This window comes from Artemia sp. Qi Xiang Cuo, chromosome 13 (assembly GCF_049724085.1).
Source record: "Artemia sp. Qi Xiang Cuo chromosome 13, ASM4972408v1, whole genome shotgun sequence".
NCBI classification, from domain to species: Eukaryota; Metazoa; Arthropoda; class Branchiopoda; order Anostraca; family Artemiidae; genus Artemia; species Artemia sp. Qi Xiang Cuo.
Window position 1 is genome coordinate 51,732,662 of NC_142806.1, and position 19,731 is coordinate 51,752,392.

At 35.0% G+C, this 19,731-nt stretch overlaps 1 protein-coding gene across 2 annotated transcripts in view; it reads right to left on the reverse strand.

Moving 5' to 3' along the window:
* The window catches only part of kug (FAT atypical cadherin kugelei), a 413,066-nt gene that overhangs the window by 137,445 nt on the left and 255,890 nt on the right, over positions 1-19,731 (reverse strand). For both annotated transcript variants that reach the window (XM_089099328.1, XM_089099327.1), the window contains 3 exons: positions 12,408-12,687; positions 3,311-4,128; positions 2,529-2,700 (listed from right to left, as the gene is read on the reverse strand). In XM_089099328.1, coding sequence (XP_088955454.1) covers positions 2,529-2,700; positions 3,311-4,128; positions 12,408-12,687 — 1,270 coding nt within the window. The remainder of the gene's footprint in view (positions 1-2,528; positions 2,701-3,310; positions 4,129-12,407; positions 12,688-19,731) is intronic.

Genomic DNA, 19,731 nt, shown 5'->3' on the forward strand with positions numbered 1-19,731 from the left:
CAGACCCTCGTCAAACTAAATTCATTTTGATGTTGTTTGGCCACTCAAGCCAAATAGCTTGGGCTACTTTTGACTTTTCATTCAAAGGACAAAAAGTAATTTACTTCCGTATTTTACTAAAAGTAAAGAAAAGAAAACTTCCGAACTCTGAAAAAATTCAGAAATGTATCCTTCTGGTAACCCTGTAGAGTTGTTCTCTATAGAATTTTTTAGATAAGAAGGCCCTTTTAACGCTATTTTGAGATAGGAACATGAGTTTTTGTGGTAATAATTTGCCTTTTTTCGAACAATTAAATTACAGCTATTTAATTTAAAAACGTTAAAAACATATTTAGAGAAAAGACACATCCCAAATATTATTTTTCCTTCAACTTTCTAATGAAACAACAAAAATCTTTTAATTTCACAATAGAACACAAAGATTTACCTTATCAACTTCTGAACTTACCTCCGCACTTGTAGATTAAAGGACTGGAGTTTTCTTTACTGAAATATCCAGGCTCCTGGTGCGAAAAAGAGCAGAGGAGGGGAGCTGGTTGCTCCCCAACCCTTAAAACAGCATTACAAATTCAATTTATAGTCATCAGCCTCCTTCCAAGATTCTATAGCCGCCCTTTTCATACAAAATGGTTGGGGGGGGGGGAGAGTATTGAATTTAAGGGACGTGGCTCTAAGATGGAGAAAAATGTTTCAGGCATTGATGGGAAAGATTAGGATAGAAACTGGTTTGAAAACTTTTTACAAGCAGTAAGTTACTAAATACACATTCTTTTCAAATAAAACGTATGAAAAGAGTCAAGCAACTACACAATAAAAAAAAAAACCAAAGGATTTTTGAGTCAACCCTAAACCCCAAACCCCAAATGTTCAACATAGGAGAAAGGGCAAATAACAAATTTAATCGCCAAAGAAAGTTTAGAGCTATCCAAAAAAAAAAACAACACAAAGCATTCTTGCTGCTGACTGTTGCTACCTGTACGGAGTAAAATTACAAAAGCAAAGACAGTATAAGCACCCCACAGTCTCGCTGTCAACCATTTCCACTGGCAGAATGAAGAAAAAACATAAAAAAAAACATTCAGGAGCTTTGCTGCAATTGCTGCTACCTTTGCAGAATAAATAATAATAATAAAAAAAAACAGGACAATACCAACGCACAACAAGCTGCAGCATTGCTGCCAGCTCTTCTTCCTCTCTCAATAACAGCTTAAGAATGTTTCTAGGAAACTGTGGGTTGGATAGACTCTGATCTTTTCTTAGAGACCAGTTTGAGTTTCCACTCATATCAGTTTTTGAAACTTATTGGCTGACTGAGAACACAAAAAAAGGGAGCAGACAATTCAGAACTGATTAAATTATATGAATGGATATTAAATTGAAGAAACAGAGAATATAATTTATATCAAGTTCAATGGGTGGCCAATAGCACCATGTCATCGTAAAAGTCGTCATCAGATTGGACAATTTTCATGAATTGTCAGATATTTCAAGCAAGGGTGGCCAATATCGGTGCATCATCCTAATTAGTCGTCATAAAACGGACAGATTCAAGAGCTGTCAAATATCTCAAACGAGGGTAGCCAATAGCGGTGCGTCATGAAAACGGACGCTTTTAAGGGTTGTCAAATATTCCAAATGAGGGTGGCTAATAGCGGTGCATCATCCAAATTAGTCGTCATCAAAACCGGCAAGAGCTGTTACATATTTCAAATAAGGGTGGCCAATAGTGATGTGTCAATCTAATTAGTCATCATCAAAACGGGGGGTTTTCAAAAACCAGTCAGATATTTCAAACCAGGATGGTCAACAGCAGTGCGCCATCCGAATTAGTCGTCATCAAAACGGGCAGCTTTCAAGAGATGTTAGACATTTCAAATAAGGGTGGCCAAAAGTGGTGCGTCATCCTAATTAGTCGTCATAAAAAAAACGGTTTTCACGAGCTGCCAAAATATTCCAAATAAGGGTGGCCAATAGCAATAACTTATCTTAATTAGTCGTCATCGAAACAGACAGTTTTCATGAGCGATCAGATATTTCAGATAGGGGTAGCGAGTGAGTGGTCAATAGTGGTGCGTCATCGTAATTAGTCATCAACGAAATGGACGGTTTTTAAGGACCGTCAGGTATTCCAACAGGTACATTTCGTGCCATAAAAACCACAATTCCCCCTGAATATCAATTCCTTAAAATTTCTCAGGCAGATCCCCAAAACATCTTTAAAGGAGATTTTAGATGCAAATTTCTGAGTGCAGGAACTTTAGTTCTGGCCTACGGAGAAAGATCCATTTCACATAAAACAAGTCATTCACAACACAAAGCACGAATATTAAATAAATAAAATGAGAAAATCTAATTAACTTTAATGAATAGCAGATTTTTCAGCTATGTTATCGTACTTATGAATAATTATCGTAAACAATGACTCTGGCTAGGTTGCAAAGGTCATACAAAAAAAAAAGAATATACATACAGAAAAAAAATACAATTTTTTTCTTTTCTTTTACAAAGAAAAAAAAGAATATACATACCTTCATCATAAGCAACAATAGTAAGTTCATAATCCGCGTTATGATTATGAGGAGTCTGTCGCAACAAAATTTCGCCTGTCTTTTTAGCCACTTTGAAAAACTCGCCATTGCCACGCAACAATTCATAACGGATATCACCATTCTCATTAATATCACGATCTACTGCAAGTACCTAAAAGGTAAACAAAAAACAAAACCAACATAAATTATTATATGAATATATAAAAAAAAATAAAACCTTTTTTTTTGGTAAAAAAAAAAATAAGTAAAAGAAAATAAATAACACGAAAATTTAAGACTTGACACAAGTGGATGTAGGGAGACAAATGTGCGTTAACGCAATAATATGCTATGAACATTTGATTTGAAATTGATCTAACATAAGAAAATGATTTTAATGCTTTTCTGTTATTTTGTTTAGAAAAGGGCAATTCTCAGAGCCTTGACCAGAATTCTCTATATTTTCCATATAATTGGTCTATTTTTATATTTTGTTCAGAATAATTTTTTTTGTTTGAACAAAAGTAACAAAATTTTAAATTCAAATCAAAATTTAAACGTAGGTCTAAACCAGCAAATTACAAAAAAGAAGTTAGAATGCGAGCAGAGTTTATGTATATATATATAAATATATATATATATATATATATATATATATATATATATATATATATATATATATATATATATATATATATATATATATATATATATTGAGAGAGAGAGAGAAAAGAAGGAAAACAGAGAGAAAGGGAAAGAGGTTAGTATAAAAGGGTAAATACCTTTCCAATGACATCTCCCTTCTGTGCACTAGTTTTAACAATGGCATGGTACGGCTGGTTCACAAATAAAGGCTTATTATCATTCACATCTTCAATTGTAACTTTAACAATAGTATGCGCGACTTTCGCCCCTCCTTCAACTTTTGCCTCAACGAAAACATCACATTCATCAATTACTTCCCTATCAAAAGGTTTGCCAGTTGTGTAGACCACCCCAGACGTCCTTCCAATTGAAAACATATCACTGGGATTTAAAATGCTATAAAATATGTGCTCATGGAGTTCGCTGCCAACGAGTTGCAAAATAGCAACGCGTTGCACCTTTGTTGAATTTTCAACAATAGTTGCTGAATAAACCTCTTGTGCAAATGATAAACTATCATTTTTTATTGTGTCCACAGATATTGTCAGGACTGTTGCTGAGGCGTAGTGCCCATCCGTCACAGTAATATCTAGCTGATAAAAGGGCTTAAGTAATCGATTAGCAACTGTGACAATACCTGACTTTGGGCCAATACTGAATTTATTATCGATATTTCCAGCAACAATAGTATATCTTAGCTGACTATCAGCGCTATCTGCATCAACTGCCTTCAACTCTGTCACGTAAACACCTGGGTACGTTGGAACAAATAGAGTGGCGTTGTAGACTTGTTGTGAGAATTTTGGGGGGCAGTCGTTGACGTCTTCAACACGAATTATTACGTGAGCAGAATTTTCTGAGATTAATTTTGGGGATCCTTTATCACTTATCCTCACAGTGAAGTCGAATTCAGGGTAGGATTCATAGTCAAGCAGGGAAAGTGTCTTAACAGCACCTAAGAAGAACAAATTTTTAGCAAGAAGAATACATAAACTGCAATACAGCTAATACTAACGACTCATCTCAACACCGAGTCCCCTGAAGCCAAAAAAGCAACGCAGGCCCCCCCCCAATATACTCAGAACTTTACTCCGTCTCACAGGGCCGGGTTTAAAGCTTTGACGCTCCTAGACTCAAGCATTTTTACCGCTCCGTTATTGCAAGAATTTTGGGGAAGTCCCCGAAAATTCAGGGATAGTGAAACCACTGAACAGAACGCAACTGATGAGCCAAAAGCAATGAATGAGGGCTGTTACCAAACTCTGAGCTGCCATTCTTGGGAAACATCTGACAGTTTATAAGTGGCCACAGAGTTCCTGTGTTCTTTTAAAATCCCTTTTCTGTGAATGGGCAGCGCGACAGCGGAGCGCACCTGGCACTTTTTTATAAATCCCGTCAGTCCAGTTTTTTTAAGAGAAAATCACTCAGTGATAATTTATTGCGCCCCTGGCATTGTGCGTCCCTACGCCCGGATCTAGTGGGCCTATTGGTAAATCCAGGCTTGCCCTCAAATACCTTCTTTAAATACCTTCTTATGACCCTTCCCACTCCGAATAAAGATTTTTGGTAGCCTCTCATTCATTATCTGTAAAAGGTAGCCTCTCATTCATTATATGTGATTCATTATCAAAGCATCATAACTTTGTTTTTATTATAGCCCTAGAAAGTGGAATCAAACACCGTGTTTTGTATAGCTTATTCCTTGGTATACTTATTAAAAATCAATTAGTAAGTCTAAATCAGACACACACGCAGGAATCGGTAGCGGGAGAGAAAACTTGTAATCAAAGTAGGCAAACAATACGGCAAAGATGCCAAGTTATTTTTTGGGAGGGGAATGGAAACTGCCCCTCCCCCTCCCTTGGCTAACTCCCTTGGCCCCCTCCATGGTTGCTGAAATTAGATATCTTAAAATATAATGTTTAACCTCCAAGACGTAGAAGATATATTTCAAGAAACCCTCGATTCCGTTAATTAGTATTTTCAAGAAGTTATGTAGCGCTCTGCTCATCGTACATACCTTCGTACATACCTTCGTACATACCTTCTAAAGTCACTTTACCAGGTAAATTAGGTGACCTGCCAATTAAAATAAACATATCACACTAAATTTACCGCCATGATAATTAAATTACATTTAATCAGTATAGTAAACTATACCATATAAACTATGCGGCCCATGGGCCATGAGGACCTCCACTACTTGCTGGAATAATGTGACTATTACTCCAGATAATGGAAAGCGCATAAAGGTAGTTTTACTGTGATACAATGGAGACACGTAGCGCTTTTCTAGTAACGTCTGTCCACGTTGATCCAATGCGGCAGAATCGCATACCAGCTTTCGAACCAAGATTTCTTCCTAGATTAACACTCATTTAGAGCATTTTTTGTTTGGCTATAGGAATTTTCTGTGTTGAGCGCCATATGTTACAAATTTAATATATTTGCCAAAAACAGAATTGACCAGATTTTTTAAAGATGAATGCTTTTAAAACACTGGGAAAAATGCTACGTTCGTGCAGCTCTTGTCAATATGAGAAACTGATAAGTGAAGAAAGCCAAGTTCTCTCCGAGAAAAAAAGCAGCCAGCGACATCTAAAAACCCAACAGCCTAAAATTAATTGCAAAAGCTTAACATAGACGTTAGTCGTTTCTACTAATGTGTCTTTTCCAGTTCTGCAGTAAACCGGGCAACAGAAGATGGGATAACTCGCCAAAAAGACATAAAAAGTAGTTGGCGTATTTTTTATTTTTTTATACCCATAATATTTTTATAATCAATTAAAAATATATGTAAAAAAAAATTGCCTTCCGGAAAATATCTGGTTGGATTCAAATAAACTTAACCTTTAACTGAAATCACACTTTTAGTGAGTTGAAGTTAAAATTGCTTTGATTTCTTATAGTTCTTCTAGGCAGATGCAGTCGCGTCAACTGGAGGGGGGTACGTGCTCTCCTAGAATTAAAAAAAATTCCTTTTTGGGGGTATTTTGATTTAAAAATACCCTTTTCGGGTATTTTCATTTCGAAAATTAGAAAAAACGACAGATTTGCCCCCCTCCCTAACTAAATTCAAAGTGCTTCTTGTTGTCCCCCTAAATTTTCTTGAACTGAAGCAACTGGGTAACTGTGTAATGTCAGTGGCTCCAGTTGTTCCTATTTCCTTTTAAACCCATGTTACAGCATCAAAGATTCCCCTTTAATCCTATTTCGTTCCTCTATCAAGACAATGATCTTTTCAAATAAGCCCTATGTTGTCATTCTCGTCAATCTTCTCGTAACGTTTAAGTGATTGCTTGCGCTTTAAAGAAGAATTTACCACTTTACGAAAGATACTCAATAGGTAACTCCGTGTACACGTTCTTTTACGTATTTTCCTGTCCTCAACGAAAATATCAAAAATTTTTGTTGAATAGCTATTTGTTGTTGTTGAATTGTTATCGAAGATATTGTACAATTTGTTGTTCCCCTAAATGTTGAAAATTCCTTTTTTAGGGTATTTTCATTTAAAAATGCCCTTTTTCGGTATTTTCTAAGATTAGAAATAACGACAAATCTCCCCCCCCCCAAAAAAATTTTTTTGAAAAACACATGTTGCCATCCCCCTAAATTTCTTTGAGTGGAGGTCACTGGATGACTGTGCACTGGCAATGGCTCTACTTGTTTCTTAGTTCCCTTTAAACTGACGTTAGACCACCAAATATTCCCGCCCTTATTCCTCATTCCTCTCTTACTGTATGCTTTTGCTCTTTGACAGTTGACTTTACTAAATAATAAAATTGAAATATATTCATTTCGGCGAAAGGACTTTTGACAACCCCCTGAATTTTAAGATAATTTACTTAAACAATATCTGTGATGCTAGAATATGTTCGAGAAAACCATCCAATCCTTATTTTCGTACTTTGACAAGAACGTGCAATTCATATAAAATACAGTGAAATTTACGTGAGACGAATAAAGTATACATTTGAAGGAAATGCTTTGCTGAAATTTTAATATTTACTAGAACTAAAATGCTAATGAAAGTAAGTAGCATAAGGCAAGGACACCCAAATAATTTTATTTTTCTAAGTCAGCAGGCGGGGGCTGGCTAAAGAATACAAACAGATCACTAACATGCTCAAGCGCTTTATAAGCACTTCACTTCATATGCAGGTTTAGTTCTCCTAAGGGGGGGGGCATCTATCCAATCGCCTTCTCCTACGGGATCTCTCTGACATAACTCGTATTTGAATACCCATTATTTTGTCTTTTATACAAAATAATTCACGTTTGTTTAAATGGTTTATCAATCAGAATCCCCCCCCCCTAGATTTCACTTTTGTTTATTTAACCTCCTTATTGAGTTGAAACTTTCAATAAGATCGGGATTAGCACCCTTTTAGAACTTCACCTAGTTAAGTCAATGGTTTCTTTATGATGAAAGAAATGCTATTACCCTCAGATACAAAGGCGTGGAGGCGTTAGCAATCAAAACGCTGTTAGCCACGCTCAATATTTGGGCTAGCGTGAAATACAACTACTATAGATTCGGTGACGCACGGACTCCTAACCTTTTCCATCTCGTGTATCCGTTGTATCCTCTTTGTTTTTAACCCCCCCCCCCTATTATCAGAAATAAAATCCTGTTTACGTACCCCTTGATGGGAGAACGACTTAGTGGCAATAATTCTACAGAAGAATATGGGTAGTTTATCGAAGCGCAGTCCGATCAGTACCGAGCAGTCAAGTATTGCCCATGGCCCACTCCCTATATCTAACGACATACCACCATAGGTGCGCATCGTACAAATTGGGTATGGTTGCTTGAATCCACAAATATATTTTATAAGTTGGACCACCCCGAACACGTTTTATGATGACGAGCCTATGCTAAGAAATATAATTAAGAATTAATAAATCATTTTTAACGGTTGTTTTTGGAATAGGAAGCATTACCAACAGCATTAGATAATAGGTCTATAACAATAATAACAGGTCCATCAGACCTGAACTTTTCTTCTTAGCCGCGTACACCGTTTCACTTCTATTCCCACAGCAGTGTTCTATAATTAAAATGAAAGAGCTCCGACCCCGTTCTAGTTCCCTCTTTCTTTTTCTACTTTATCAATTTTCTTTCTTTTTTTTGTCGCATAAACCTTAGTTCGTTTTCCCTTAGTTCGTTTTCTTTTTTTTACTAGTCAGTAAACATAAAATTAGTAAGTTTCTTTCTTGGCTCTATTTTTCAGTTTTTCAGTTTTTTTTTATTCCTTTTTACTTAACAAAGAGTTTATTATCTTTACTTTGTTATTTATCTTCTTTTTTATACCACTGTCTTTGGAGAAAATAGCACTTTTTTCTTTGCTTTTCCTTCCTTTGTTTTTAATGCAATCAAGGGATTTTTAATTTAGTAAGGAAGTAAGTAAAGAAGTGCTAAGCAAGGCAGTATTTAGTAAGGAAGCTACTAAGTACAAACCGAGAAGCCCAGTCATATCCACAAAAATAGCAAACGAATAAGGAAGAAGTGCAGGCAAATCACTGCCATCTGGTTATAGCCAGAGATGTCACTTGGGCTTTAATCGCACAAAAATGACTACTTCAAGAGGCTTCCAATTATTAGCTTTATACAGAATGTTCTTCTTATTTTTGCTAAATATTGGCTTATATTGACATCAGGGATAATCTAAGAGTTTTCCATTTATTTTGGCTTATTGGTTAACAACGTTTCTTGGCCGCAAAAGTCCTTGTGTCGGCCCTGCAGTGGCCCAGATACCATGGGAAACGTATACCCAGGCAAAAATCAAGCCACTGATCCACCATAGGACGCTAGGCAGTATAAGCTAGACAAATAAAAATAAAAAATAAAAATTAATTTTGATTAAAAAGAGACTTCTTTAAAGAAATAAGAGAGGTCAGAAAACCAGTATGATACTTTAAAGCCGATTCTAGGATATTTTGGATGTACGATGCGATAACTCTGACATTGACAAGGTACGTAATAAACTATATTTTGAAAATCATAATTTATATTTTAAGAAGAATCCTGCTCTGATTTGATCATATAATTTCTTATCTTGTATTTATTATGCACGATATTCTTATCGTGCATAATACCGCGCAAAAAAAAAAAAAATTACGGAATAAAAGAAAAAAAATAGAGCACATATAAAAATGTTGCCTACATTCGTCTTCTTCTTTAGGAGTTGTAGGTTTACTATGGGCTAGAGATCGCTCTTTACTAGGTTGCATCTGACACTGAAACTATGGTTATACCATAAGAAAACACTTTGTAGCTTCTCTTATAGTAATAAAATAAGCTCTCAAAAGAGGAAAAGTACTGGCCCTATTCTGAAAGGGTATCTAACTGCTACAAGTTATCAGTAGCACTAGAGTCTTTATGAGTGAGAAAACTAATGCAAGGTTTTAAACTTTTCAAAGCCAGTTCATAAAAACAGAATGAAAAGCTTAGTTAGATGAAAGAGAGAGAATCTATTCTTTCCTATTTATAAACTTAAGCCAACTTTTAGAGAGCCTCTTCGACCTTGGTTCAAGTGGATGATTCCTTAGGGCAAATAAAAGAGTCTTAATTGAAAGCAGGTCTTTTTTTGCCCTGACAGTTCATCACTCTCCCGTCAGAATGTAAACAATAGACTTTCAGTTGTGGATAGAAGAAAATTTTTTTTCAAAATTTTCTGATGGCAATTGGATTCAGTTCCAGTTTTGGCATTAAGTACACTAAATTCTAAATTACTTCAGTTCAATAAAACTGACCAACAACATAAAAAGATGAATAATACATTTTCAATTTGAATACTGCTCAGATAGAAAAATCTCAATTGAAGGTTGAATTTGGTCCTGTGAAGACGCAGTGGAATTGATCTATGCTTGATAATACGAAACCCGGAGTGCAGTCTCAGCAACAGCAACCCGCCACAGGGCCCATAATTTAAATTTGACAATGAGATTATGCGAAATTGTCTACATTATAGTCCAAACAAGAAGAAGAAGAAAGAAGAATAAAAGATTAAATTCAAAAATTGTAGACAGCGATCCCTTAGATCTGTAGCTCGCTTCATTCCTTAATATCAAACAGTTCGTGGTAACGAACTGTAAGTAAGGAGCGACCCAGCTCAATAGTAACTGAAACTCTAAAAAACGGAATTTTTATACCAAGAGACATTTCGAAAGAATCGGATTTTTATGCTGATTTCCAATATGTAAATTTCATTAAGTTTAATACTACCTATCAAAGATTACGAGATTGGGAAAATTTTCCCAATTTTCAAAAAAAGGGTGAAACAGCCCCTAAAAGTCAAGTGATCTCAATTAAAATCACACCATCAGATTCAGCGTATTAGAGAACCCTACTGCATAGGTTTCAAGCTCCTATCGGCAAAAATGTGGAATTCTGCATTTTTTTGTCCAAAGAAAATCACAGATGTGTGTTAATTTTTTTTTTCAGGGGTGATCGTATCGACCCAGCGGTCCTAGAATATCGAGAGAGGGCTCATTCGAACGGATTAAAAGTCTAGTGCCCTTTTTAAGTGACCAAAAAAATTGGAGGGCAACTAGACCCCCTCCCCCGCCCCTTTTTTCCCAAAATCATCGAACCAAAATTTTGAGATTGTCATTTTGTTCACCATAGTTGAAAGGCACAATAACAATGCCTTTGGGTATAACATGACCCCCCCCCACAGCCCAAGGGAAAATGTCTTTAAGTTATAAAATTTTCCCATTGTTTGCGCATAGTATTTGTTATTGGGATATAGACATACATTTTCGGGCCGTGGGGGGTTGACAAATTTTCTGCTGTTATTTTTCCACGGGAAAATTTTTCATAGGGATGGAAGTTTCCGGGGGGTGAACTTGTCACAGGAAATTATACACGGGGAGAATTTGCCAGAATTCTTATACAAAATCCTTTTTATGCTTGCTTTCTCTTTTCCGTCTCAATTTTACGCGCAGAGTGGCTAAGAGTGAATGTCCAGTGTAAATTTTCACCGGGATTGAATTTTATAGAGGATATTTTCGTGGGATGGGTTTTCTCCGTGGAGGTGGGGCCAAATTTCATGGCATTATTTAAAAATCGATCAGAAATTAAATAAAAAAACAAGTTTTTTCAACTGAAAATAAGGAGCAGCATTAAAACTTAAAAAGAACATAAATTATCCCGTATATGAACGGGGTTGGCTCCTCCTCAACACCTCGCTCTTTTAATTTCCTCCCAATTCTTTAAGAACGACTTCTGAAACACTATGTTCGTTTAATTGGAACAATGAGAGCTTTTTTCAAAAGTACTAAAAAACTTTCAAAAGTACAAAAAGGTGTTGAGGAGGAGGCAATCCCCTTCATACACGGGACAATTTCTTTTCATTTTAAGTTTTAATGTTGCTCCTTACTTTCAGTTGAAAAAAAATATCTTTTTTATTGAATGAAAAATTAAAGGACTTAAAAGGTTTTATTTAAAAAAAGAACTTAATGATTCTCCCATCTATTTTTCGTAAAAAGCACAAAAGTCATAGATTTTTAAACCACAAAAATATTAGAGAAAAATATATAGTTTACCCTATATATATATATATATATATATATATATATATATATATATATATATATATATATATATATATATATATATATATATATATATAAATGCAAAGTAGTTCCCAAGAGGCCTCCTTTTCCTCAACGTCTCATGCTATTTCGTCCCCCTTTTTTTAAAGTCTTCTTATATCACCCCCATGTTATAAAGTTCCCTCTTGTTTGATTAAAAAACAAATTTTTTAAATAAAACAGATAGCTACAGTTTTCTTTACTCCAAATTTACTGCAAAACTAACAATTAATAATATAAAATTTATATTATTTATATTATGGATAGCATGGATATATTATTTTATTTATATTTATTTATATTATTTATATTACTTATATTATAAAATTTATAAAATTTATATTATGGAATATAATTTACAAGCAAACCTGTACTAGGGTTATAGGGTTATAGTAAAATAGGCTTTGAATAAAACAGAAAGCTATTCGTGATTTTATGTTTTATTATATAATTTTAAAAATTAATAATGTAAAATATAAATGTGAATATAGTTTAATAACAAACCTGTACTAGGGTCAATAGTAAAATAGGATTTTAAATAAAACAGAAAGCTATAGCTTTCTATACTTCAAATTTACTGCGAAACTTAAAATTTATAACGTAAATTTAAATGTGGAATATAATTTAATAACAAACCTGTACTAGGGTCAATAGTAAAATAGGCTTTGGCCAATGAGTCAAGAATCTCATACGTAATTTGGGCATTGACCCCGGAGTCATCATCATCCACTTCAAGAATCAACGGAGAGCCAAGGTTGAGGAAACGACCTTTCGATGAACTAGCGGCATATACAACAGCTTCCACATGTGCCGCTTCACTTATTATACCCTCATAGGAAAAGGAGAGAAAACGCGGCGCATTATCATTGACGTCACGAACGTGAATTATAATTATAGCAGTGTCTTTCATGCCAGCCTGAAAATAATAGAGCTTTTAATTTAATTATTTTCATCATGTTGTAGCTTTTGGACAAAAAGAAGTGCTCACAACAACAATGTTATTTTGCGATACAAAGTTGTAATCCCTCTCCCCGTACGGAAACGTCAATTGGCGAAATCTCAGTTTTTCTACAAAAAAAAATAAGAGAATTCCATCTTTAAAAACCTCAATAACAATATATTAGATAGATACGTTGGCCCTATTCCGGAAAAAAAGACGTTTGGTATTCTTCTTTTAAGTCTACAAGATTGAACTCTATAGCAAAGAGCCCAAAAGCTAAAAACCACAAAGATACGGAAAGCACCTAATTATTGAACTAAAATTACCAGGATTACCACAAAACAGTCACACTAGACGAGGTCACAATTTTCCTCTAAGAAACTAGATTATCGTCCTTGTGTTTTCTGATTCAAGAATTTTTATAAATATGTTCTATTAAAGACACATTTCCATAAAACCATATTCAGCCAGACAGACACATTTTCCATAGTTTGGGTCAGATGTACCTAATACAGTTTCGACAATATTGTAGCTATCACTGACGTCTGAGAAATCAAAAGGTGTTTCTGTTTGACTATTTTTTCACTATTAAAGCTGTATAACTAAGTCATATATCTATAGTTGGTTAATTCATCATATAATTAGTTGATACGTAATGCTTAATTCAGCATATAATATAATTACTTCATCATAGGATAAAACTTTTCGGGTTTCCCTTCTTATATGATGGCCTTTGTAGAAAAAAAATTCTACAAAGCTGACACTTGAAAATGGGCATCTATGGAAGTTTTATGAATAAAATTAGGTGTTTTTTTTTTTTTTTTTTTTTTTTTTTTTTTTTTTTTTTTTTTTTTTTTTACTTGACAAAATAACATGAATCCACAAGCAAAAAAAAACTTGCGTTACGTTACACATTAAGAAAAGGTGTAAAAGAAGTAAGAATATAAGTTTCACTCTTCCCATATTTTAGGACTAACAAATCTTGGTTAACTCGGCAGGAAGCTTCATTACTGAGGCCATAGAAAGTATAGGCAGTAGGGCCAACTTATAGAAATATAGAGAGGGGAGGGCAAAGTGTATCTTTAAAATATAGGCTAGGGGGGGTTTTTTTTTACTTCTTTATTGGAATACCCAAAAAGGCATTTTTAAATGAAAAAAAAGTATTTTTCAAAATCTATGGGGCAAATACCCCCCCCCTAACCAACGTTCTGAGAAGCATTCTTGCATTGGGAAGAGGGTGATACTTAGAAGGAGAATTTTTAGGTCCGAAATTCCAGACTGTTTCCACATTTTCCATATTTCCCATATTACCAGGAAATTAAATTATCAGAAAAATTATATTACCATGTTTTAGTTTTGGCGTCATAAGCGGCAATTCGCTTTCTTACCAAAGGCGCCCTCAGGTGAAAAACAAGACCAGAAATTCTCCGGGGGTCCTTGCACAGATCTTACGGAGGTGGAAGTTAAATCTCCATTCCTATAATCTAATCTAGAAAATTACACTTAATTATACTCTTACTCTTTCCTTATTTAAACACCCCTTCGACTCAAAATAACTAGTCCAAGCTTCTCCAAACTGGGATCGCGCAAGCGGTCATGTAAGTGATATTTTCAATTTTCTCTTTATTTTTTTTAGGGGGGGGGGATGGGGGTTGGAAATTTCTTTGACTTCCCAGACAAAATTTCTCCTTTTATCCCAGAAAATCGTCTCCTAGGCCCAGACAAATATTCTTAAAAGTGCCAATTTATCATTTCTTTTCTTACTCCTCCGGCAAGGATCAAAATGTTTGAATTTTAAGTCAGGAAGGTCCTTGCTAATTCAATTTAGGGCAGTTGAGTCCTCTCTTTCTTTCAGGGAAAACACTAGAATATCGCATAGGAAGCTAGGGAAAAAGAGAAAAGATTTTTGAAGTACTATAAGTGGTACTTATATTATAAGAGCTACTCCTAGAATCAAGAAAATTAGTTAGAAATGGGAAAAATTTTACTCCCAACCAGCTCTCTTTATCGTTAGAAGTTTTTTGGAAGTAATAATTGTTCAAGGCACTTTACAAAATTGATTATAGACCGCTTTGAGTTCAAAACAAGCAATTGCAAAAAAAAAGAACAAAAATGCAAAAAAGAAATCTAGGAAAATTGAAGTTCCAGAAGCAGTACTTATGTCGAGAGGGCTCCTCCTGGGTTCAAGAAAAGTAGTTCGAAATAAAAAAAAAAGTTCTACTATGACCATCCCTCTTTCTTTATCATTGGAAGTTTTTGAAAACATTATTTGTTCAAGGCATATATAGAATTATTCAAGAAAAGACCATTTTTAAGCTAAAAAAGGTATATTAAAAAAAACGCTAAAAAATAAGTAAAAAAAGTAAAAATAAATAAATAAAAAGAAGCTACGAATATAATCTAACGTAATCATACGATGGATCCCCCCAAAAGATCAGTTTGAAGGTCCCACTTGACTTTTTGACTTAAGGCTCCTGCTGGTGGTCCAGCGTAGAGGGAGATGAGACTCTTTGCCTCCATTCCGAACGGTCCTGCGCAAGTGTGACTGCTTCTTGGTGATCAGTACCGATCATGGAGAATTACTGGGTAAGGTTGTTCCTTCATCTGAGCCGGGGTCTTCCACGGGGGCGCTTCTAGCCATGTTGAGGGGGATCAAAATTGAAAAGTATGCTGGCGGGTGCTTTTTCTGACATGCGAATTAGAAGGCCAAACCACCGTAGAGTTCTTATGGCGAGCTGACGAGAGTTGGTGGGATGTCTGATCCGTTAGTGCCAGCAATCGGGTGTTCGAGACGAAGTCGTACGACTTGATCCCTTCGATTCGTCTTAGGAAGTTTGTTTGGGCCACATCTATGGCATCACGAACAGAAGCAGCTGCGGGCCAAGTTTCAGCACCGTAGAGAAGGATTGAAGGACCCACCGAAGAATTTTTTTACAAATAATGACCTAAAGCTTCGGGGAGCGGGAGTTTGGATTCCCCTCCCCTAAGATTATGGATTTGTGTCCCTATAGGTGTAATAATGAGTTTAAAAGAAAGTGACGACTGTATTTATTTTCAAATAGTAGTTTGCTCCTAAGATGTTGAATATAAAGGAATTTCTGTCATTTAAACCAAATTCTATTCTTTCATGTGAGGCTTTCTTGCACTTTATTTATTATTTTTTGTAGCCTCAGGCCGCTACACACGCTTCTCCTCCCCAATTTATTCAAAGCTTTACTCTTTATCCTCCCAAAAAGTTCCAATCCCCTTTAAATTCTCTCTTATTACCTCTTGCCACCCCATTTGAAGGCAACCTGTTTTTCATTCGGCCCAAGATGTATCTCCAAAATGCACAATATTTGGCAATGACATCTGTAAAACGTGGTCTAGCCATTTTTACGCTCTTTTATTCATAAGCATAGAAAGTGAGATCGAACAGTATTTTTCAGAATAAGAAACAGTGTAAAAGAGTAATGGATATAGGTGAAAAGTAAATCTGGAAAGTATGTTTTTGAGTGGAATTGCCCTAGGTTTTGAAAATACCTCTTTTGTTATTTTTATTTAAAAAAACAGATTTTTGAAAAACACTTTTTTGCAAATATCAATAAAGAGTGCCTTACCGCCTGTATTCTCATAAATTGGCACCCCTGCATTGTACTATGGTTGAAGCAAACATTTTGCATTTTAAAGTGATTTCGTTTAGCTTAGTTTAATGAGAAAAAAATCAAGAAGTATATTCAAAAGTGAATCATCTTTTACATCTTTGGGGAAATTATTATCAAAATGTCACCTTTCAAAAATATAGTACTAAATTTTTCTTTTCCACGTTTCACGCAGAAGAGGCTCAATAATTTCTTTCGATTTAGCTTTTAAGAATAATCTGCCGTGTTAAGAGAAGGGGATGATAATTTGCGTCTTCAAATCCCCACTCTACTCTCTATTTATAAGAATGAAGGTAGGGATTTATGCCTTTTTATTGGAGACTAAGAAATTTTTCTATAAGTTAGTGGTGACTTAGTTTTCAAACACCTAAGACTGAAACATAGTATGTGCATTTTATGTTCGGGGAAATATAAGGCGTGCATTTTATTTTCTTGGCAAATACAAAATGTATAGTAACAAGCTGATAATCTATATTTATTTATTTATATATTTTTTACCCACCAATGACAGCAAGGTAAATAGCGGAGTAATATATAAAAAAAGACATAAAATACGAACTAAATGTACATTCAAGACACAAAAAAATATATACACTCAAGAAATATATATATATATATATATATATATATATATATATATATATATATATATATATATATATATATATATATATATATATATATATATATATATATATATATATATTTCTTGAGTGTATATATTTTTTTGTGTCTTGAATGTACATTTAGTTCGTATTTTATGTCTTTTTATATATTACTCCGCTATTTACCTTGCTGTCATTGGTGGGTAAAAAATATATAAATAAATAAATATAGATTATCAGCTTGTTACTATACATTTTGTATTTGCCAAGAAAATAAAATGCACGCCTTATATTTCCCGAACATAAAATGCACATACTATGTTTCAGTCTTAGGTGTTTGAAAACTAAGTCACCACTAACTTATAGAAAAATTTCTTAGTCTCCAATAAAAAGGCATAAATCCCAACCTTCATTCTTATAAATAGAGAGTAGGGTGGGGGTTTGAAGACGCAAATTATCATCCCCTTCTCTTAACACGGCAGATTATTCTTAAAAGCTAAATCGAAAGAAATTATTGAGCCTCTTCTGCGTGAAACGTGGAAAAGAAAAATTTAGTACTATATTTTTGAAAGGTGACATTTTGATAATAATTTCCCCAAAGATGTAAAAGATGATTCACTTTTGAATATACTTCTTGATTTTTTTTCTCATTAAACTAAGCTAAACGAAATCACTTTAAAATGCAAAATGTTTGCTTCAACCATAGTACAATGCAGGGGTGCCAATTTATGAGAATACAGGCGGTAAGGCACTCTTTATTGATATTTGCAAAAAAGTGTTTTTCAAAAATCTGTTTTTTTAAATAAAAATAACAAAAGAGGTATTTTCAAAACCTAGGGCAATTCCACTCAAAAACATACTTTCCAGATTTACTTTTCACCTATATCCATTACTCTTTTACACTGTTTCTTATTCTGCCTGTGATGCTTTCCGTTCTATCTATTTTTATACTAAAATTTTTACTTTCTCTCCACATACAATATTGAAAATACGACTTTGAAGCCAATTTTTTTGGATTCCCAGTCAGCATATTTTATTAAAATTCACTTTGACCCATTTCAAGGAAAGCTTTCATCTTCTCCCATGGAATGGCTATGATGCATGCAAACATTTTTACCAAATTATTCACAAGTCCGTCAAGACTTCTAAGATTCAATGACTTACAGAATCCCTTAATCCAAAACCATCACTTCCCCTATAATTCAATAAAAGGCGACAACAGTCCTAGCCAACGAGAGTCCATTTCCTTTGATGAGAGAGCGATTCAGCCTACAAGACCTCATAACGGACAAATAAAACCTATAATTTAGCTTTTTCAGTGATGGACACAGAACAGCGAAGGGAAGAAGGGATAAATGCCAAATTGAAAACCACTAATAAAAAGCAGTCACTACAATATACCATTGCCAACAGAGGTTTCAACTCTAGAAGTAAGTCACCTCAAAGACGAAATTTTAATTCAGAACAATTTGCATGGTACGATACGTTGTATGATACGACGTGACCACCACTGACATGATACGTCGATACCACCTTGTGTGCGAACCACCCCCCCCCCTGGAAACGAAATACCAGGAGGTCAAAAGAACCCGTGGCTAAAACTCAAAGAAGTTCAGGAGTCATGGAGAGGTTTCCTTGGACATGGTCGAAATGGGACAAAGCCAGGGTGAAGATTACAAGAGAAGCTGCAGTCGATCAACCAAAATGGTCGTCGGAAGTAATTCCAAGGTTCTTTGGTGCTGGGCAGGACAGTACTTTCTGGCTCCCGCCAAAAGTAAAAAAGTAAAATTGAGAGGTTCCTTGAAATGTCAAGTTTGTTATTATTTTCCTTATTTTACATACAGCTTGTCGTATTTTTTTTTTTCAATCAACTGCCCCTCCCCAACCCCGGAAAAAAATTGTGTGGTTGTTCACGCGTATGAAAGGAAAAAAAATTTTTTTTAGCATGATTATTTCGTTTTTTTCCTGAAAGACAAGCACCTGTTTAAGGGTCACGAACCTACCCCAAGTGAGAGGTGACACTTTAGAAATACCAGATTTTTTTAAATACTTAACGTTCCCAAAATTTTAGCTACCAACCGCATTTTCTAATATACGCTGCCCAGTTAGAAAGCGTTCGGTTAGAATATTTTAAGAGATCGTACGGGCTGCATGGAATAACCTATACTCAGTTTCTTAAAGGAGACCTTGGACTATGGTCTCTTAAAAGTTATAGAATGGTCCAAATGATAAAATTTTGGCAAAGGGTTGTACAGCTACGCAGTGATAGGCTACTGAAGGCTGCATGTGATGAGTTACTTCAGTTACGAAGGAAACGATCTTCGCCTTTTAAAGTTAAGGAGGTACTGGATAAAGCAGGTTTTTCTTTCGCTTTGAATGATGGCCTTGGACCAACTAGTCAACAATTACAGTTGGAAAAGGAAATCAAGCTGGTTCTGGAGGACCAGACGATACAGAAATGGGGTGAGGAGAGTAAGAATTCGGGAACTTTAAGATGTTATAAAGAGGTTAAGATAGTATACGGGCAGGAATTCTATTTTAAGTTAAATTTACCGGCTAGATACCATACCTATTGGATGCAGCTACGATCTAATTGTTTTCCGATTCGTTCGAGATTGAAGGTTTTTGAAAGGAGGAAAAGTGTTTTTCAAAGGAGGTTTTTGAAAGGACGGCAGGTTTGCTTGCCCTCTTTGCCAAGAAGAGGAGGAAAATTTGTAGCATTGTCTGAGTCGTTGTCGCGTTCTTTTGGGGGTAAGAGAACATTTATTTGGGAA